Source organism: Anguilla rostrata, chromosome 8 (assembly GCF_018555375.3).
Source record: "Anguilla rostrata isolate EN2019 chromosome 8, ASM1855537v3, whole genome shotgun sequence".
Taxonomy (NCBI): Eukaryota; Metazoa; Chordata; class Actinopteri; order Anguilliformes; family Anguillidae; genus Anguilla; species Anguilla rostrata.
The window spans coordinates 4,894,346-4,917,377 of NC_057940.1; the positions used below are offsets into that span (position 1 = coordinate 4,894,346).

Below are 23,032 nucleotides of genomic sequence, written 5' to 3' on the forward strand. Positions count from 1 at the left end.
CTGGATGGACAATCACCACCTGAAGCTCAACCCGGGAAAGACGGAGCTAATCTTTATTCCTGCTCTATCCTCTCCCCTCCTCGACTTTTCCATTTCCTTAGGGGACACCGTAGTGACATCACCCTGCGCCAAGAATCTCGGAGTGATGATGGACAACAGGCTGTCCCTCTCCAACAACATTGCAGCAGTAAGCCGGGCATGCAGATTTTTCCTATACAACATCCGCAGAATCCGCCCCTCTCACCACCTACTCAACCCAGCTCCTGGTCCAAGCAATGGTTCTATCCCGCCTGGACTACTGCAACTCTCTTCTGGCTGGACTACCGGCATCTGCCACCAGACCCCTGCAGCTCATTCAGAATGCTGCGGCTCGTCTGGTCTTCAACCTCCCCAGACACTTCCACGTAACTCCCCTGCTCACTACCCTCCACTGGCTGCCTGTTATAGCTCGCATCAAATTTAAAACATTGGTCCTAGCATACCAGGCAGTCATTTGATATGAGGTTAACATGGAGGGAGCATATTAGATATGTTGTTAGTAGATGTAAGAAAGTGATAAATGTCATGAGGTGTCTTGCAGGATTGGAGTGGGGAGCTGATATAGCATCTCTGAAATATATTTATGTAGCCTTAATTAGATCAAGATTAGACTATGGAAGTATTGTATATGGATCAGCAGCAAAATCTGAGCTGGCGGACCTAGATGTTATACAAGCTCGGGCTTTACGAGTGTGTTTAGGAGCAGTTAAAACTTCCCAGTGTGTGCACTCCAAGTGGAAGCAGGTGAAATGCTGCTGTGGTTGCGTCAGAAGCAGCTGGTGGCTGGGTTAATCTAAGGGGGCATGGAGATAGTCATCCAACAAAAAGGGTACTGCAGACAAGCTGGGAGAAGGACAGGATGGAAAAATCAAGTTTTGGATGGGCAGGAGATCAAGTGGCAAGAGATATGGGAGTATATGATAAAGAATTTGGCGAAACTGTGGTGTGGCCTGTTAGACCTGTCTGGGAATTAGAAAGTGTGGGGGTAGATCTAGAATTACTTAAGATTAAGCATAGTAATAAGAATGCTGACTTAGTGAATATTATAACCATAGGGACTGTAAGTATAAAGGCAGTGTTCAGATTTTTACAGATGGATCAAAGGATCCGCAGACAGATGCGACAGGGGCTGCAGTTGCTGTGCCTAGTTGTCAAGTGGGAATTTGCAAGAGAACATCGGATTGTTTAAGTGTGTATGCTGTTGAATTGTTTGCCATATTGATGGCATTAGAATGGGCTGAACGGGGTAGGGTTAACAAAATAGTAATATGTAGTGATATGTTGGCGAAAGAAGCAGTCAAAAAGGGAAGGGTTGAAATCAATATCAAGTTATCAAAGTCAGAGGGAAAGGGCATTGTGTGGGGAAATATCAATAAAGAATGGCAGCAGCACTGGGATCAGGAGAGAAGGGGGAGACATTTACATCTGATACAAAATAGAGTTGGCAGTGTAAGAAAGAGGGGAGGAAACAGAAGAGAGGAGGTTGTAATATCAAGATTAAGAATAGGACACAGCAATTTACGCAGCACGCTTCATCTTATAGGTAAACATCCAACCGGTCTTTGTGAAATCTGTCAGGTACCAGAAACCTCAGAACACATTATCATTAACTGCAGTAAATATAGGTCGGAAAGGAAGGATATGATGGAGGAGATGGGAAGATTGGGGATAACAGGAGCAGGATTGAGGGATGTACTGGAGTGTGGTGCTAGTGGGCAGGAGAGGAGATGTTTTATCAACTACCTTCGGGGAACGGGACTGTTAATAAAAGTGTGACAGGCAATAAGCTGTAGGAGTTAACTTACTCCGAAAGGTAGCAGTAATGCAACTTTCAAGGATGCAAGCTGCCGGTAAACAACACCGAAGAAGAAGAATGCTCGGTTTGGTCCCGCTCGCCACCCGTAACGCGGAAGTTCCTGGACTTACAGAGTACAAACAAACATAGCGCGCTACCACATAAAACAGATAAGTAAAAAAATAAGAATAAAGAATAAATAAGAATACAGATAAGTAAAAGAAGTTGTTTCAATGGAGAAACTTGATTGTGCAGCAGGGTATAGCTGTAATATGATGTGGCTGTATGTGTGAGGGTTGAAGAGTTAAGCCGCGAATTCTTGTCACAATGCAATAAAATATGTTCAACGTTTTCTTTAACTCCACAGTTCCCACACTTGTCACTGTTCCTTTACCCCAGCACAAACAAAAGTGCCATTTAATCTGATTCTTGTTATGATGATTTCCTCCCTTCTGTTCCTTTCTTTATAGTAGCCTACTTTGCTATGACCGACTTTTGTATTTTGAGATACCCCCTTCCTTTCCGGTCTTCCTCCCACCTTTTCTTCCATATCTCCATTCCTTTCTCTTAATCGCTGCTTTTCCTTCTCCTCTGCCAAGTGATACCGGCAGGGTTATTTCCTTTTGTAAGGCCCGTTTTGCTAGTTTGTCTGCACAGTTGGAAAGTGTTAGAGTATGCGTTTGCGTTAAGTATGAGTGCGGCCGCGGCTGGTGACAGAGCTCTCTGTCACAGTGGGAGTTAACATGAATGAAATGCCCCATGAAATAATTCATAAGAATTTATTAGTCGATAGATATGACCCTAATACCATTTATTATTTTTATCTGGTGCATTCACGGGGTGTTGATGGTTTTAAAACAAGTATTTTTTTTTTACTATTAAAAATAAGTGCAGGAGCGGCGCTTCGGTGCGCTGGTATAGGGAATGGGAACCGCGGAACATTCTGGGACAGCTCCGCCATCTTTGGAGAATAAGAGTTTAAAGGTATTCGAAGCTCTTTTTTAAAGGTCTGTATCTATCAGCTGTGATTTGTCACTGTCACCAGTCGTTTTAAAAAATTTAAATCCTTAGAGGCCCATGTCCAATTCACCAGCGGGTGTGTGCAATACCTTCAAATCCACCGACTAAATGCTGACTACGTCATCATCCGGACAAAGGTAACATTATGTGTTTACTTATGCTAGCTAACTAGCTAAATCATGCTAGCTAAATGTTAGTAAAATGTTTGGTTAGTTGGTCATGTGAATGACTGTTGTAATGGTTTTCACCTCTACGCGCACTCTTCTCGTCCCTACAGAAACATGCAAGAGAAACCATAGTAGCCTACACGGGTTGCTAACCGACGGTGACTACTTCGTTTCTAGCTAGCACGGAAATCTAAGTTGAAATCTGTCCGATTTATGGCTTCTAAAGGAGCATATGACATCGTTTCACAATACCCTAGCTCGTGATAAGTCTACCTTTTACCGTTAATATACAATGTCTGGCGAATCAAATACTCTATGGCAAATATGAATGCTATTTCTACTTCCGGAACTAGACGTTTCAGCTCTATACAATTCATTGGATGTTACTGCATTTCCAGTCGCTTGGCGGCTAGCTTGAATTTTGTTATAACTAGATAGCGGTCGTTACCCGAAGATGGGTCAGTTGTTTCTTTGAAGTCATTCTGTTTAAAGTCTAAATGTGCCTTTTTCACGTTAGCGACTGGATTAAATTAACATCACCAAAAGTTAATAGATAGTATTAAGTTGTTAATCTGAAAATGTTCGCGTTAAAAGGGAAATGTGGCACAACCGACTCCGGTCTCCCCTACTGTAGGCTAGAAAATAAAATTAGCATTACCTGTGATTGCACGCAGAGCCAGAGCAAAGAAGAGCAGAATTTTGAGAAGCTCCATTTTGCACTGAAAGGCGAGTCGTTAGTATCCCTCCAATCCGTTAAATATCCCATAAATACGGGAAATGGCTTCCCTCCTCATAATACGTGGATATATATACCATATAGCCTATTTTGAGAAGTTCCATTTCGCACCGAAAATCTGAAATGCCAGTCGAGAGTTCCTCTACACTCCGGTACTGATCCTGTAAATACGATAAATGGTTCACCTGCTCAGAGAACGTGTGCCTATATAGAACAACCGCAACAGTGACCGCCCACTTTTTGGAACGGCCAGTCAGCTTTGCTTATGCAACAAATTCCAACAATATGCTACAAAATCAATGCAACCAGACAAATACAATATTACAAGTTTTTACCTGGTGCCACTGAAAATCCCAAAAAGAGCCGATTCAGTGAAGTAACGCTAATGGTTGATGTTATAGTCTGGCACTTTCGTTTCAAATCTGGACAGGAACAATTCCAAAAGACCAGCGATGTAAAATATCAATTTCAACTGTTTTAACTGTTGGTTGAATTGATTCAACTGATTGTTTGTTCATTTTAATGTTTAAAGCAAACTAAAGAATTTGTAAGAGCTAAGTTTAACCAGAAATACCTGTGTACTGTCTCATTATTCCGACAAATCCGCACACCTATGGCAAGCCGTTTTAACATTTAATCGAACCACACTCCTATCTGTAATTACATTGTAGATATCCATAATAGCATTTATCCTAATCAAAATTGTATTCTCACTAGTCAGAATGGTAATTAATTATATCTAATTTTTCCTAACTTTTATCTGTCCGAGAATGTCTTAAGTGTCTCTAATAAGGTAAACTACTTGGGATACTGCATCACTGATGACTTGTCTAACGATGAGGATATTTTCCGTCAATGTCGTAATCTATATGCACGAGCCAACATGTTGATGCGAAAGTTTAAAATGTGTACACATGATGTTAAGATATCTCTGTTTAGAGCATATTGTTATCCACTATATAGTGCGCATTTATGGTGTAGCTATAGGAAATCAAGCTTACAGAAGCTACAAGTTGCTTATAATGATTCCATGAGACTTTTGTTAAGGATACCAAGATGGTCTAGTGCCTCTGAAATGTTTGTTAATACTAGAGTTCCCTCATGCCTTGGTGTCTTGCGAAACCTTGTGTATAAATGTATGTGTCGTCTAAACGCCTCTGAGAATGCTATCATACAGGTGATCGTAAACCCTGCGCGCAACTGTGCGAGATACCAGTCGAAAATCTGGAAACACTGGCACAAGAGCCTGTACGTTTTATCTTAAATTTTTTATAACTTCTATGACCTGTCTTTTTTGTCTGTTTGTCTTTTGAACTTGTTTGTATATATATATATGGACATTCAGTCTGGAATAAATATTGATTGATTGATATCCACAATAACATTCTTACTAGTTGAAATTGGTGGGAAGGCTGGAAAAGCGGTTCCCGGCATTACAGGCGGATATAGAAAAAATATGAGAGAAATGGGAGAGAAGGACTAAAAAGGCAGTAACGCATTGGCCGAAAGGGTGAACGTTTGATCTCGGAGTGTGTGAAGAGATGCTAGGTATGGTGACAAATCATGCCGCGGGGACAGATCAAAAAAGAGAACTGGAAAAAGAAACAAAGAATTGGAGATTTTGAAACTGTTTAAAGACGGGGGAATTAAACTGCGCCACGCGTACGCGGGGAAGGGGGGGGGGGGGGGGTTGAGCTACCTCAGTTCAAACCACCTGTGGAGGACCCTAATGTGCCCTATGGACGTCCGCCATACCCAGATATAGAGAGAGGACAGGAAAATGAAGGAGGCATGTATCCAATGATAAAAGGGACACTGGAAGTGAGTGGAGAAATGGAAATGAGGGAAAAGCAGACAGGGAAAAGGAGGAAATAAAAAAGCAGCTGGAGGAATGGGGAGAGGTGATGCAAAAGGAAAGGGACGTAGAGCAGAAAAAAGAAGATAAAAGACAAAATAAAGGAATTAGAGTTTCTGACAAATTGGGAACAGAAGGCACGAGAAGTGAGGGAAGAGGAAGCCAGTATGAGAAAGATAACGAGAAGTGAGGAAAATGAGGGAAGATTTAACAAAGGTGGGTCAGGCATGTGGGACTAGCCTAGGCACCAAGCCAAAACGGAAGCAGGTAGGGTGGGGTCCTGGGTTAAGTAGCGTTTCAGAGATAAGCAGGCTGTTTGAGCAGCCCAGGGCCTCTCCCTGGGAGGAGGAGGATTTTGTCAGACAGTCTGGAAAGCCTGGGGCAGACTATTGGGAGGAGCCGCGTCAGGAGGAAAGTGGCAGGAGAGTGAGGAGGAGGAAGGCTGAGCGTCGCAGGAGGGAGCAGGCCACTGGATAAGGAAGCTGGAGGAGGAAATGATGGGAAAAATGATGGCGCTGGGGGATGTGAAGGCCCTCCTTGGAAAAATTCTGGGAACTGAGAAAATGCTTGAGATCCTGCGAAGGGCCAGGCTGCAAAACATGGATACCAACCGAGTGGACGGGATACCGTTTGACAGGTACCGAGACCGGGTGTGGGCCGCCCTGAGGGAAACCTTCCCCACATGGCCGGATGCAGGAGCAATGAAGGGGGTGCCCTTAGGGGACAGCCAGTCACCGGCTGCTTTTGTGGAAAACCAGCTCCGCAGATGGAGGATGCTGACAGAGAGGGATGTCCAGGGGGATCCCATACTGACAACGCTCTTCCGCACAGCCATTCTGGAAGGGCTGCCGGACCCAGCCAGAAGCCGCCTGGAGGAGGTGGTGGGACTGTCCTCCAAAAGCCACAGAGAATTCATGGATCATGTGGTGCATGCCGTAGACAAGCACCGCAAAGAGGAAAAGAGATAGGATGACCAAATACAGGAGGTGCAGAAAAAGCTTCTCCAACTGCAGCTGGAGGAACTGCGATGAAAGGAAAAAGAAAAAAACAAGGAAACAGAGAAGGGCAAGGATCCAAAGAAAATGGCCCCCCTTCTGGCAGACTTCATGTGGGAAGAGCCGCAGGCAGCCATAATACGCAGGCAGCCATAATACCATCACAGACAACTTAACAGACCCCAGCCCACCATTGTTTATAACTTCTCTGGCATCTCGCCACCAGTGGTCATGCAGGGAGCACAGCAGGAAGCCCTGCAACAAAACTGGGGGCAAGGCCCCAAAGGGGGGCCTGGGCAACAACCAGGAAACAAAGGGCAAGGTAACCAGTGGAAAGGGCAAAATCAGGGAAATTATCAGTGCAACCAGCAGGGGCCCCCGCAGGGTCCCCCAGTGTGCTGGGGATGCGGACAAATGGAACACATTAAAAGGAACTGTCCTTATGTGCCCCAGCAGCAGCAGCCCCAGCCTGGGCCTCCTCAGCCCTGGGTCCCGGTCCAAAACCAGGGACCGGTGAACTATATGGGAGCCCAATAGGGGTGCCCAGATAACCCTTATAAGGCAGGACAGCATGTACTCATAACAAGAAATGCAGAGCAGGAACCCATAATCAATGTAGAAATAGAAAAAAGAATTTTGCCCATGATGATAGATACAGGAGCTACATGTACGTGCATTCAAAAGAAACATGCTGTCCATCTGCCTGTGTCGGGTCAATATGTGAAAACAGTGGGGTTCTCGGGAAAAATGCAGCTGACCCCAATGACACAACCGGTGTCTATTAAAGTAGGGGCAAAGGAAACAAAGCTGCCGCTGTTAGTATGTAAAAACACACCGGTAAATTTGCTAGGCAGAGATGCTATATTGGAACTAGGACTAAACTTGCATTGCAGTAGGGAGGGAATCAGCCTGTCAGGGATGTGCAATATGCAGATTGGGAAAGAAAATCAATGGGCAAATGTCTATTGGTTGGGAGACGTAGGCGAACAGGTTAGGGCTCAAACCTGGAACATATGGGGGAAGTATGTGGAAGCACAGATACCTGAAGCCACGTGGCCTGAAACAGAATTACATTGCACAATGCTGTTCGATCCTACCCAAGACACAGAAATAGAGAAAAAATGTGCAGGTTCGGAACAATGGATTCGATCTACAGCGCTGGGACCAGAGGGAGCTGCATTAAGGGTAGACGAAAATGAATGGGTAAAACAATGGTTTGAACTGAAGGAGGCAGCACCCCATGTGACATTGAAAGTGAACCCTGGACATAGGCCTAAGGACTTGGGGCCTATGGTAAAAAGGGCAGAAAAAATGAAGTTTTATCAAACAGATAATCTAAAAATTATCAAACAATGATGAAAATTTTTGTCAACACTCACATGAAGGGGAGACCTAAGCAGGTAAAAATCCCCATTGTAGAGTCGCGACAACAGCTTCAGGAGCAAAGCGAAAGGAAGCTGGGCCAATTGCCAGAACAGCTGTGGTCACAGCACAGATGTAGGGAGGGTAAAATCTGCAAATCCAATTGAAATACGATTGAAACCAGGCTGTAGAGGCCCCCGCAGGCCTCAGTACCCCTTGAAACAGGAAGTTGTAGAAGGGATTATTAGTACCATAGAAGGCCTGTCGGCAGCAGGGGTGTTAAGGTAACTAGAAGCTCATGTAACACGCCCTTGCTGCCAGTACGGAAGGCAGAAGGGAAGAGCTGGAGGTTAGTGCATGACCTACGGGCAGTAAACGAGGTAGTACAGGATATGGCAGCTGAAGTGCCTAATCCTCACACCCTGTTGACCAATGTTCCCCCCACGGCCAAATGGTTCACGGTGATAGATCTGTGTTCAGCATTTTTTAGTGTTCCTTTGGCCCCTGAGAGCCAGGAACTATTTGCATTCACCTATGAGGGCCAGCAGTACACTTATACTAAAATGCCGCAAGGGTTTATGCATTCCCCTCATGTCTTTAATCAAGTCCTTAGAACACACCTGGAGGGACTTGAATTGGGGAATGTGGTTCTTAAATATGTGGATGACCTGTTGGTATGTTCAGACTCGCAAGAACAGTGTGAGAAAGATAGCTTAAAGCTGTTAAGACGGTTGGCACAAGGAGGGCACAAGGTGTCCAGGAAAAATAAATTTTGCCAGACAAAGGTAGAATATTTGGGCAGGAGTATTTCGTTTGGCTGCAGAAGCATAGCAGAACGACAGGTGGAAGGTATAGTGAAAGTACCAAAATCAGAAACTGTAGGACAAATGATGACATTTCTAGGCATGACTGGATTCAGTGCAGGCATCCCTGAAGGAAAGTAATGAAAGAAGCAGGGCAGGAGAATCTGAGGAATAAGATAAAGTGGGACATAGATGCTGAAACAGCGTTTGAATATATCAAAAAGGAGCTAATTCAGGCTCCAGCATTGGCCTTACCAAATTACGAAAAACTGTTTGAATTATATGTAACAGTCAGAGAAGGGGGATTTGCAACTGCAATCCTCATGCAGGGGACTTGCAAGGGAAGGAAAAAACAGCCGGTAGCATATTACAGCTCCAAACTGAATGAGGTAGCAGTAGGATACCTGACCTGCTATCAGGACCTAGCAGGGATCTGGTGGGCCTATGAAAAAGCTGTAGCAGTAACAATGGGGTATCCAGTAGTAATATTTACTCACCACAAGGTGATAGAAATGATAGAGCAAGGTAAATTTGGACTGAGTTGGTAGCAGGACAGGCCGCAGACATTTATACTGACTCAGCATATGCTCATGGAGTATGTCACCTGTTTGGGGCAGTATGGAAAAATCGTGGTTTTCGAAAAAGCGATGGAAATGACATACAACATAAAGGACAGATTTTGGATCTAATATCGGCAATGTTAAAACCAGAACAGTTAGCCATAATAAAGTGTCAGGCACATAAGAAAGGAAATGATTTTGTGGTTAAAGGAAACAATAAGGCAGATGAGATAGCAAAGTTAGCATCAGGGTGCACAACGGCTGTTATGGCACCACAGGTGAACATACACCAGACATCAACACTAGAGGATGTTAAAGACATGCAGCAAGCAGCAGCAGAAAGTGATAAAGCCGAGTGGGACAGAAGGGCGGCGAAGGAAGATCAGGATGGTATTTGGAGAAGCACGGAGGGCCTATTAAGAGCACCAACTCCCTTACTAACCCTACTAATCAGTGAAGCGCATGGGGTGGATCACTGTGCACGAGGGGAGGTGATGCGGACTACCAAGAGGGATGGGTTTTGGTCTCCATATCTACGGAACTCAGTAGATTACCAACTGAGCCTGAGTGAAATATGCGCACAAAATAACATTAGAAAGGATTTAACAGCAACCATAGGACACATACTGATCCCGGAAGGCCCGTTTAAACACTTGGTAATCGATTAGGTGGACATGTTGAAAAAGGTAAAAGGGAAAAGATATATGTTTGTAATCATAGATTATCATGACTGGAAACCACAACACAAGCCGTACAAACTACTTTCTGACAATGGCACCAACAATGGCTTTTTCATAAGAACGTAACTAGCTAGCTAGCTATCTAATGTAATGTACAGTCTTGCCAAATGCTTCTGTAAAATTATCGACTGCCTTATTTATTACTTCAATTTGCAGAAATGTTAGAAACCACATTAGAAATGGCCTTGTCACAAAGAGTCCTGTAGCTAGTCAGCAAAGCCACAATTTGTCTGACATCATTTCTCTGCGTTTACCATGATCCTTCACATTTAGGTACCCAGTGTTCACGCACTGGTGCCAACGGCCCATAGTCAAATATGGCTGCGTCCAATGAATTGGCTTCATGCGCCATTGAGCAGCTCCCATAGGAATCCATGGAACCGGTAAACATAAGCTGTCTCCAGTTCTTGGATATCTTGATGGCTGCTACCAATGATGGTGACAGTAATTCTGGACCTTATTGTGCATATTTATATTTAAGTGCTATCCAGTTTTTCTTGTATTTCAGTTGTGATTGTTTCTGTTGTAATATGAATTAGATAAATTAGTGCTATATAACATCAAAAAATATATGTATAATGTAGGGTGAGTGATACACAAATATATTTTGCACTGGACATATTTATAATGTATTAATAAGTATAATTGTATACTGTATACAGTACTGTATAATTGTATCATTAATGCTTTTATAGTGTGTTTAAGCTCACTGTCTTTTCTAAGCGTGGAGTTTGCATATGAAGTCTTTAATGGTCATTCTCAGCTCTGTGATACTGTGATGACATCTTTGCTCAGAAACTGAAATGTAAACAGGAGGATATAGCCATCCACACTGCAGCCCCTGCAATCTCTACCTGAAAGACACTTCCTGTGTGAAGCTTGTGGTTTAAAAAAGTAACACACGCGCACACACACACACACACACACACACACACACACACATACATATACACTAATATGCACCCTCTCACTACAACACCCTAACTGCTACAGAGGAAGTTCCACAGATCACTAGCTCTCTCTCTCTCAGACTGAAAATGCTTGTCCTGTTGGTGTCCACACTGCTCTTCTCAGGTACAGTGTATTCAAACACATCTATTTGAAATATGTGTGTAAATAATAGGCCACTTGCCTCTTATTTTGTGTGGTTCAAACCTCTTTGTCATCTTTGTCACCTGCAAAGCAACATTTGCTTCCATCCTTTTGATTTCCGCCTATAGACACTTTTACTAGGTAGGCATTTTATACTTTCAAAACATACATGAGCATATTCTTTTTTTCTGATCTCTCATGCCAGTGAACTATGTTTGCCTCCAGAAGGAGTTGTTGGTGCTCTGCTTGATGCTCTTGTTGTAGTTACGGGACGTTCTGAAATTCAGTCAGCTCCAGGAGCTCAACGGGCTGCTCCAGTACTTACATAGAGTTTTTGCATCCCGTGAGCAGAGCCAGCTGCTGTCATAAATGGTCTGTGTAGCCCCCGACTTCTGCCACTGCCACCTCCCCAAGTCTGCGGTTGGTTGCCCCTAGTTACTTCTTGTTAAGGGCCACCAAAATCCTAGAGCGGGCTCTGTCCATGACCTGGGTTGCATTTAGATGAAAGGAAGGTTTGCGAATATCTATTGTGTTGAATATATCTGAGCAGCTGAGTTTGTTTGAAATTCTGTTTTCCTTTGAACGCTGTGATGTGTTGATGTTCAATAGTTGCTTGTAATAATGCGTTGTCTTTAAAGTAAGAAAGTCTTTTATAGACGTTCCGTAATAGCTTGTAACAGTGCAGTTGTATTTAAAGGTATACTGTAATATGTATGGGATCTATCTGCAGAACAGAGTTTGTTTTAATGTTTTAAAATGAAATTTTTTTCCCTGTTTCATTCCAGTTTCCCGAGCGGAAGAGTCTGGTCTCTTTGTGCGCAAGGGAAGCTCTGTTCATCTGGATGTGCAGACATATGAAGAATGCCCGATTGATGGCATGTTTTGGACTTTCAATACCTTTACAAAAATAGTGGATTACATTCAGGAGAATAAATATGTGAAAAAATATGGAAATTATCATGCCAGAACAGAATTTGATGAGAAGAACTTCTCTCTGCTGCTGAAGAACGTGCAGGAGAGAGACAGTGGGATCTACACAGCAAAGATAATTAATCATAAAGGACACCGAAGAGATGTTGCTACCTACAGGCTCACAGTTCAAGGTAGGAATAATACACTTTTACAGCAGCTGGGATGTGTACAGTGCAATCATAAATGTGCAGAAACGATATGGGTGGAAAATAAATCAATACTAATGCATTCAAATAATAGTGCAATTCTGAGGTTAGATGTGATTTCTGAGATTATCGTGAAGTTATGTTGTATGATGTGGGCTCTAAAATTATATGATAAAACTGAATATATTGGGACTACTATTGTATGATATGATATATGAGATTATTATGAGACTATATGGTGCAATGTGTCACATCTTTGGCCCAGTGGAGTGGTTGTTGTTTTGCAGAGGCCCCGCCCACACCCCAGGTGGGAGTGGCGTTACTCTCCTCTGCTGGAGGGTTCTGTAAGGTGTCAGTGAACTGCTCTGCTAAAGACACCTGGGCCAGCTACACCTGTGACCATGACGACTGCACACAGGTAGCAAATACAACCTCACCAACAGGAATCAACATCATCGTCACGGCAACTAACGGGACCATCCACTGCAGCAGCAGTAACTGGGTCGACACAAAGACACGATCAGAATCTACAATGGACGTCTGTAAGTCTGTCTGTCTGTGGACAAAGTCTGAAAGTCTGTCTGTGGGTATCGTGTGTATATTTCTGTCTGACATGTTCATATGTTTGTCTGGCATCTGTGATTCTGTCAGTTGTTCATATACATTTAAGGCTGCAGGCAGTAGTGTTCGCCATGAGATATTGTTGTGGTGCTTATTCCAAGTAACTTTTCTTGTTTGTGTGTGTGTGTGTGTGTTGTATGTGGTGAGTGTGTATGAAAGTATTTGTGTGTACGAGTGTTTGTGAGTGTATGATATGAGTGTGTGCATGAGCATGTGACAGTGTGTGTACATGTGTGTATGTTTGAATGTGTGTATGCACAAATATGCGCATATGTGTGTATTTGTGTATGTATGTGTGTTTGTGTGTAACGCAAGATGTCTCTGTGGGGTCCAGTGTCATTTCATCCAGGATAAATTCGTCCTGTAAGACCATCTCCTCTCGCTCTGCGTGCACGTGTGTGCATATGTGCGTGTGAGTGCTTATTTGTTCATTTGTATATGTGTTTGTGTGTAACAGTAGCTGTCTCTGTAGGGTCCTGTGTGATGTTATTTATTTCCTGTAGGTCCAGTTCCTCCAGTAACACCATCTCCTGGCCTCTCGCTGTGTGCGCTAAAGTCAGTGCTGTTCTCCCTGGGTCTGGTTGCCATGGTTTCGGCTGTCATCGCAGTTAATGTCAGAGAGAGGTGCTGCAGGTCAGTCATGGTCATTCCTGTGTTTACATCTCTCATTAGCAGTGAGCTTGAATCTGACACGCTCAGGCACCTCTTTAAAAAGCATCCAAACAGACTCACATACTCTACCCCATACTCACACACTCACACCCTCTACTCTTCACTCACACACTCCATCACACACTCACACCCTCCACCAAACACTTATACACTGTACCCCATACTCACACACTCCACCTCACACTCACACACTCCACCTCACACACTCTACCCCTCACTCACACACTCCATCACACACTCTACCACACACTCACACACTCTACCCCATAATCACACACACTACCACACACTCACACACTCTACCCCTCACTCACACATACTCACACACTCCACCTCACACTCACACACTCTACCCCTCACTCACACACTCCATCACACACTCTACCACACACTCTACCCCATAATCACACACACTACCACACACTCACACACTCCACCTCACACTCACACACTCTACCCCTCACCTACACACTCCATCACACATTCACACACACTAATACATACTCACACACTCTACCACGCACTCACACACTCTACCACACACTTTACTTCACACTCACACCCTCCATCACACACTCACACACACTAACACATACTCACACACTCTACCTCACCACACACTCACACACTACTTCACACTCACACCCTCCACCACACGCTCACACACTCTACCACACACTTTACTTCACACTCACACCCTCCATCACACACTCACACACACTAACACATACTCACACACTCTACCTCACCACACACTCACACACTACTTCACACTCACACCCTCCACCACACGCTCACACACTCTACCACACACTTTAATTCACACTCACACAATCTACCACACCTCACACATGCTGTATTGTTTCATGTGAATTTTAGATACAGTTCTGGAGTTTAAATCCTTTATTTCTGTTGGTTTTTTTCAGAGATCAATGAGGACTGAGAGAGAAGGATACATTTGTCAGAGGAGAGGAAAGAATTAATATCTGAAATAACTGTGTATGTGTGTGTGTGTGTGTGTGTGTGTATGTTAGTGCATGTGCATGCATGTGTGTGTGTGTGTGTGTGTGTTTGTATCAAAGACTACAAGCTCATGAATGCATATAAAACAAGTAGTCCTTGCAACACAGTTCAGTACATATTTTGAATATTATTCCAAAACCTCCCCAAACCTTGGGAGGGAAAACACAAGCACACAGTCATATTGGGGTGAACTGAAGATGAACTAGTTTGTCCAAGCTTTGCTATGAAGCATTGCAATAATTTATAGCTGCAATGTGAACTTAACTATATTTTTTATGTTTTTTGCTTCAAGCTTTTATGTTTATTTTTTATCTGTAAGCTAAACTTTTTATGTGTTTTTAGATTTTAATGTGTTTTTGGATTATGAGTTTTCATCCACTTGAGCCAAAGATGATTTTCCATCATCTGATGAATAATAAAGTTTTCTTAATTGGAAGTCGTCATACTTTTGCTCTCATGAATCTTTAATGGACATTCAATTAAAGGAAAACATGAGCTAGTATGGTAATGGTAAATAAACACAAAGAAAATATAATTCAAATGAAACTGCGAAAATTTTAGATTCAATATCATGCAGTAAATATGGAATAAATACTGAATAAGTTTTAGGGCACATGCACTTCCACTAAACCAGACTTTAGTTTTTGTGATTAACCCCTATATTCAATTAAACACAGGTACCCATTTTAAGGGCATATTTTGTATTCACTCAGTGAAGCCTTTCGAATCTTTAAGACTGAAAAATCCATGAAACAGGAACAGGTGTGGCTTGAATGCTGAATGTTGTCTGATGACTCAGACTAGTAGCAGAAGCTTTTTTTAAATGATCAAGTGATTGTGTACTTTGAAAAAAAAAACCTGTTCGCTTCTCTCTGACAATAAAATCCTCAGTTTTAATACAGTTAATTAACATTTGAGGGTGAAAGAAATTAACTAATGCAATAATTACAAGTTTGGCTTTCACCTTTGGTGCATATGGCATGTAATAAATAATGTTTATGAAATAATGAAAAGGAAATAAATACATAAAAACTTTGGTGAGTCACATAAGACTAAAACAGACTTTTTTCAACTTTTAACAGTAAAATTACAATCTGGGCCGCCCCGTCCTGTATAAATGATTATACATAGTAGTAATATACAAAGCACTTGTTTCACATTGGATATTTTCATGGTGCATTGACAAGTAGATTGAAGTTTATAAGTAGAAATGTAAAATATCTTGAATGGTTTTATAGCACATTTAAGCTCACTGTGTTTTTTAAACGTGGAGTTTGCACATGAAGCCTTTAATGGGCATTCTCAGCCTGTGATACTGTGATGACTCTTTGCACAGACACTGTGTGAACAGGAGCAGTTCATCAGCCACAGTGCAGCCACTGCAGCCTGTAACTGAAACACACTTCCTGTCTGACGCTTGTGGGATAAAACAAAAGAGGCAAATAGTCCAACCTACAGCATAGCCTCCCATTTTAAAATCACTCACCACACAAACGCAAACACACACATACTCACACACACATTACATTCCAACTGCTACTGAGGAAGTTCCACAGATCACTAGCTGTCTGTCTCTCTCAGACTGAAAATGCTTGTTGGTGTCCACACTGCTCTTCTCAGGTACAGTGCACTTCAAACACATCTATTTGAAATATGTGTGTAAATAATAGGCCACTTGCCTCTTATTTTGTGTGGTTCAAACTTCTTTGTCATCTTTTTCACCTGCAAAGCACATGTCAATCCTTTTGATTTCCATCTATAGGCACTTTTACTAGGCAGGCATTCTATACTTTCTAAACATACATGAGGATTTTTTTTTCTGATCTCTCATGCCAGTGAACTATGTTTGCCTCCAGAAGGAATTGTTGGTGCTGAGCTTGATGCTTTTGTCGAAGTTATGGGACATTCTGAAATTCAGTCAGCTCCAGGAGCTCAAAAGGCTGCTCCAGTACTTACTCAGTGTTTTTGAACCCCGTGATCAGAGTCAACTGCTTGCATAAATGGTTTATGCGGCCATTATGGGCCACAACTGGGGATGGGCCACACAACACAGGATTCAAATGTTTTTATTTTATTTCATTGGAAGTCGTTTCAATTGTGCAGTATTCTGAGGGCACGGATAGTCAAGTCATTTATATAGCAAATTTACAACAACCACAATTGAACAAAGTGCTTGAACAGACTTAAAATAACAAGAACAAATATAAAATTAGCCTAATAAAAAATTAGAATAAAAGGAAACAATAAACATGGTAATAAAAGAATTACATCGAAGATGTAAAAAAACAAGGTGACAAGCTCAACTCAAATTGAATGCCAACGAGAAGAGGTGGGTCTTCAGCAGCGACTTAAAAGACTCTAGGGTCTGAGCAGTTCTTATATGAAAAGGTAGGCTGTTCCAGAGATTAGGGGCAGCTGCCGCAAAGGCTCGGTCACCTCTATTTTTGTGCCTGGATCTCGGAACATCCAAGAGCATCTGGTTGGCCGACCTTAGAGCTCTAACTGGAGTATGATGCCGCAAAAGTGCAAGGATAGCTGTTTTGATGCTATTGCTCTTGCGCTAATTCCCCGGTCTGTGAACACACTGACAAATCCCCCATCCGCCCCACTCCCCCAATCCCCCCACTCCTTGGTTCATGATGTCATGTCATGACAACACTGCCCATGACAGCCCTGCACTGAGATGGAAAGTTCATTTTTATCAGCTGAGTTCCTTTTAAATTGAATGCTGTTTTACTTTGAATGCTGTACGGTGTTGATGTGCCTAGTAAGTACCTAGTAAGTTTACTGGATTTAATCAAAGAAAACCTTTTATAAATGTGCAATAATAGCATCTAACACTGCTTGCTTTTGATCTAAATCTAAACTATTTTAGATTGATGGCACAATGAATTCAACAAAGTACCAGGAAATGCTGGCAGAAAATTTGGTTGTCTCTGCTAAGAAGCTAGGACTTAGTCATAGGTAGATTGTCCAGCAGGACAATGACTCCAAGCACACATCAAAATCTAACCAGAAATGCTTAAGTGAAATCAACATCCATGTTTTCCAATGGCCATCTTAAATTAATTGTGCCATTGATCTAAAATAGTGCCCTGGGACCAAAATAATGGCAATAGGGATTGGGACGCAAGTTTTGTGTAGTGGAATATCTGGTTCTATAACAGGAATTTCTTCAGTAGTCTCTTATTCTGATTGGTCGAGACACATTCATTCCTTACCTGGCACATAGGCTTGGCAGACCTGTGTAACAGGAAGCAGGGGGGCGGAGCTTGTGCTGGCGGGGTTGCTGCTGCTACAGTTGATGGCATCTCTGGTTGCCGTGATCAGTAACTGCGCTGAGTGGACGGAGTCATTCCTGGCTGTCTCCTGGCACACGAGTTTGCCCTGTGTAAGCTGACAGAGCGACTCCACCCAGAGGCCGTGGAGGGTAGCACACCTCACAGACACATTGCAGAACCAAGGCCCTGACGTGTTGGTCAGAACCTCCAGTATAGGCGTGTCTGCCCGTTCTGTTCAGGTGAAGAAATATTAAAGGTTAATCTCCAAAACTCAGAGTAAGTCGGAATGTAAAGGGTTTGCTGTTTTGTTGTATGTGTGTGTGTATGTGTGTGTGTGTTTATGTGTTTTTGTGTCCTGAGAGAGAGAGAGAGAGAGACTGACTAGGCTGTTCATACAGTAACTGCAAGTCTACACCAAATTGTGGCACTTGTGTGTGCTGAGAGAGAGAGAGAGAGAGAGAGAGACAGAGACAGAGAGCAGAGAGATTTTGAGGGGGAGTTCAGCTTGAGTCTCGACTGAGTTGACCCAGCGAATCTGAAGCTTTTGCTCACCATAGATCATCAGCTTGACTTCAGCCTTGTGTTTGCTTTCATTGTGAGAGACTTCCACGGTGTACGTGTCCGCATCGCCCATCTGTGCCCGGTTGATTTGAAGAGAACCATCATTCGTGTTCAGGTGTAACCGGTCCCCAAATCTATTGGTGTCTAATTTCAAAAGGCCCAGCTTCAAATAAAAGGCGATTACACTCTTGTCAATCCTCCACTGGACCTCCGTGGGACTGTCGTACGGAGATCCGGAGGGCAAAGTGACAGACCCATTAACGATACCATTGACTGTAATCAGGGCTTCACCTGTACCTGCAAAGCACACGTACATTCACACGTCCCGGTATTAACTTTATAGACAAACAGAACATACTGATATGTTTGGAACCATTTAGCGTATATTAATTCCTTACCTGGCACATAGGCCTGGCAGACCTGTGTAACAGGAAGCAGGGGGGCGGAGCTTGTGCTGGCGGGGTTGCTGCTGCTACAGTTGATGGCATCTCTGGTTGCCGTGATCAGTAACTGCGCTGAGTGGACGGAGTCATTCCTGGCTGTCTCCTGGCACACGAGTTTGCCCTGTGTAAGCTGACAGAGCGACTCCACCCAGAGGCCGTGGAGGGTAGCACACCTCACAGACACATTGCAGAACCAAGGCCCTGACGTGTTGGTCAGAACCTCCAGTATAGGCGTGTCTGCCCGTTCTGTTCAGGTGAAGAAATATTAAAGGTTAATCTCCAAAACTCAGAGTAAGTCGGAATGTAAAAGGTTTGCTGTTTTGTTGTATGTGTGTGTGTATGTGTGTGTGTGTTTATGTGTTTTTGTGTCCTGAGAGAGAGAGAGAGAGAGAGAGAGAGAGAGAGACTGACTAGGCTGTTCATACAGTAACTGCAAGTCTACACCAAATTGTGGCACTTGTGTGTGCTGAGAGAGAGAGAGAGAGAGAGACAGAGATACTGACTAGGCTGTTCATACAGTAACTGCAAGTCTACACCAAATTGTGGCACTTGTGTGTTCTGAGAGAGAGAGAGACAGAGACAGAGAGCAGAGAGATTTTGAGGGGGAGTTCAGCTTGAGTCTCGACTGAGTTGACCCAGCGAATCTGAAGCTTTTGCTCACCATAGATCATCAGCTTGACTTCAGCCTTGTGTTTGCTTTCATTGTGAGAGACTTCCACGGTGTACGTGTCCGCATCGCCCATCTGTGCCCGGTTGATTAGAAGAGAACCGTCTTTCGTGTTCAGGCGTAACCTGTCCCCAAATCTCTTAGTGTCCATCGTCACAGTGTCCGGTGCAAAATAAAAGGCGATTACAGTCCTGTCAATCCTCCACTGGACCTCCGTGGGACTGTCGTACAGAGATCCGGAGGGCAAAGTGACAGACCCATTAACGATACCATTGACTGTAATCAGGGCTTCACCTGTACCTGCAAAGCACACGTACATTCACACGTCCCGGTATTAACTTTATAGACAAACAAAACATACTGATATGTTTGGAACCATTTAGCGTATATGTATTACTCTAAATTCGTCCAACGATAATAAGCGTAAACGTGTGTGTCCTTAAGGTGGAGAATCAGGTTGCCAGATTGAGAAAAATACACAAACCTACAGTCTTGTGCCAATTCCTATGCTAGGTTTTGAGCTCAGTTGAAAGAACGTTTTCTGTATTAAAATTGAGCAGTTTTGTCGTAAGCTAGTAAATGTACAAAATTTGATCTTGTATGTAAATGAGACCAAGAAGCAATTCTCATTGGAGTGGGAATTTCACACGCAGGCAACCAGAGCTATTTACTGATCTGGTATTACACAAGCATACACAGTGAAATGTTCAGTGTAAAATCAACTCTTATAGTATACTTATGGACTCATATGTACTCTGTAAAAGCTGAGTCAGCACTGGAACTTTCACCGTATGAAAATGACTTTTAATGATCAGAAAAGAACTACAGTCTGAGCAGCGGTAAAAGACATATAAAGAACATGCCTAATTAAACTTCACTGAATAACAACAACAGGAACAACAACAACAATAATAATAATAATAATAATAATAATAATAATAATAAATAGGTAGATAGAATTTGGATTTTAATTTCTATATCTCATAACTCAGATTATTGTATTTCTGAATATGATAATTGTAATAAGACATTATATATATACAGTATATATGGATTAGGCTGGTAAAATTGGCAAAGGAGGAACTGTTATCATTCTCTTTTAAAAATCCTTTATAAATCACCCCTTCAGTAATTCCACACAGTCCATCAACAGCCTTGGAGCGAAAAGTTCATAAACTTGATGAAAAACATAAGTTAGTTTATTTCATATTTGCCAGCTCTTACGAACCCTGATTCAAGTTTCCTTATTTCTCCCTCGTTTCTGCTAGCAGAACACATGACTCTCCGAGTCCCCCCATGCAATTAGGAGTGTGACTCGCTGAAGAAAGCAAGGCCTCGACTAAGGTCACCCGACTTCAAATTTTGCCGAATGTTCTCAAGTCATAAAAGCAAGAATTATGTTTTGGACATATTTTACAAAATATTTTACATATTTTCGTTTTTTTAAAACTACAACTCACCAAAATGGTGCCTCTGTTCCGGAGGGACAAAATGTATTTTAGGGTTCTGTTACCTCTAAAGTACAGGCAATCCAAACCCATGACCTCCTGGCCCTGACACACCATTGTCCACCTGAGTTCGCATGTGACAGATTTTTACTGGTTATTCTATCTTCTCTCTTCTAGTGTTAAGCAGCGAAGCAACCCTTCCATATCCTGGTAAAAACGACTGAGCTTCTGCACTAGTTGACTGTTCCGTCACCCCGACTTCAAATTTTGCCGCACGTTCTCAAGTCATAAAAACAAGAATTATTTTTCGGACATATTTTACATAAAATGTTTTTTTAAAAAACTACAACTCACCAAAATGCAGTAAAACGGAGTTAAGGAGCAACAGAAAGTGCGCGATCTTTCCTTTCATGGCTGACGCTTTTTTGTTTTAGCGTAATGAGGAAGCGTAGCGAGAGGCGATGGGCGGAAGACGAAACCGCTTCCTACGAAAGCACGGCCCAGAAGCAGGGTAAGGCGTTATGCTCATTTCTGGGGGTTACATCCCCTGCCTCTGCTGGTCTGGGTGGTGCAGGTGGAGGTAGTTGCCTGATTGCCTAATTGCTGATTGCCTCCACCTGCCTGTGGCCCAATATAAGCCCAGTAGTATGAGGCAGGGGAGATCTTTCTTTCGGGTGGTTTGTAGTTGGCTGTGTGTTTGTGTTTTGTGGGTTGCATAGAGTTCTTTGCTTTCAGATCTTGATATTCAAACCCTACATGCCAGCCAGATCCCTCCGTTCTGCTACCTCAGGACGCCTAGCACCTCCCCCTCTTCGCACCTGCACTTCCAGAACACGTCTGTTCTGGCCCCACGATGGTGGAACGACCACCCTGTGGAGGTCAGAACAGCTGAGACACTGACCCATTTCAAACGACGACTGAAGACCCACCTCTTCAGGCTGCACCTCTCCCCATCCCTCCCTTCCCCCCTGTAAATGGCTAAGCTTAGGGTTGTAACTAGGCAGCTGTTTCGTAGGTGGCTTAGATGCATTAACTGTCTTAACTACTGCTTGTATTTTTTCCATAGACTGCGTTGTTGCCGTTCTCGTTGTTTAGTGTTAATCAGTTTAACCTTCAGGGTCCAAGTTGAACTACGCGGTTGTTCCCTGCACTTGGACCGGTACTTCTCTCTAGGGTTTTCATCATACTTGTTCCTGGTTATGTTTATACACTTTGTTGTACGTCGCTCTGGATAAGAGCGTCTGCCAAATGCCTGTAATGTAATGTAATGTAATCTTCTTTTCAACAACAAAAGAAATTAAAATAAATAATATCAAAGTTTTTGCACTCCACAAAAAACTTGTATTCAAGTCCTGATTGGCTACTGAATCTTACAACAAGCCTTGGAATGCTGGGCACATTTAAATAGGGATGGGAATCGCGAACCGGTTCCAAGTTGTCCTATTCATTGGAATCGTATGGCTCCGAGCTTATCGATTCCGCTTATCGAAGCCAGCATGTTTTTACGACAGCTGCGCATTGCAAAACAATGACGTAACGCCTTGGGGGAGGCACGCACGCAGGCCTCTCTCAGGTGTTTGTTTTGGACGGCAGCTGTCACAACAAATTTGATCCGGGCTGCCAGCCTTGATACATTCTGTTGCCATAAAGATTCTAAGACGACTCAGCAATTTCTCTGGATTAACGGGTTATTTTCTAGCCTGAAATGCGATCGTATTACGAAATGGCTATGGATGGTAAATGGACTGCATTTATATAGCGCTTTTATCCAAAGCACTTTACAATTGATTCCTCTCATTCGCCAGAGCAGTTAGGGGTTAGGTGTCTTGCTCAAGGACACTTCGACATGCCCAGGGCAGGGTTTGAACCGGCAACCCTCCGACTGCCAGACAATTGGTCTTACCTCCTGAGCTATGTCGCCCCTTAGGCTACACGTCATGTAACGTGCAAGTAGTTGGCTATCTCCCTGGATACAAAGTAAATGTTTTTACCAATAAATAATAATAACAAATGCGATTTTATCCATGGAAATAG

General features: G+C 43.0%; 3 protein-coding genes across 4 annotated transcripts in view; 2 read left to right on the forward strand and 1 right to left on the reverse strand.

The window, feature by feature from the left end:
* The window catches only part of LOC135260617 (carcinoembryonic antigen-related cell adhesion molecule 3-like), a 139,243-nt gene extending 124,200 nt beyond the window's left edge, over positions 1-15,043 (forward strand). The window contains exons 7-8 of the mRNA XM_064345989.1: positions 13,407-13,536; positions 14,502-15,043. Of these exons, the coding sequence (XP_064202059.1) occupies positions 13,407-13,536; positions 14,502-14,511 (140 nt within the window). The 3' untranslated portion in view covers positions 14,512-15,043. The remainder of the gene's footprint in view (positions 1-13,406; positions 13,537-14,501) is intronic.
* Positions 1-23,032, reverse strand: part of LOC135260616 (uncharacterized) — a 127,828-nt gene that overhangs the window by 91,134 nt on the left and 13,662 nt on the right. The gene's annotated exons all lie outside the window — the stretch shown is intronic.
* The window catches only part of LOC135260620 (uncharacterized), a 132,270-nt gene that overhangs the window by 46,740 nt on the left and 62,498 nt on the right, over positions 1-23,032 (forward strand). The window contains exon 2 of one of the 2 annotated variants that reach the window (XM_064346003.1): positions 11,088-11,146. In XM_064346003.1, the coding sequence (XP_064202073.1) occupies positions 11,110-11,146 (37 nt within the window). In that variant the 5' untranslated portion in view covers positions 11,088-11,109. Of the gene's footprint in view, positions 1-10,986; positions 11,147-23,032 lie in introns of those variants that run through there. The other variant, XM_064346005.1, reaches the window with a different exon arrangement.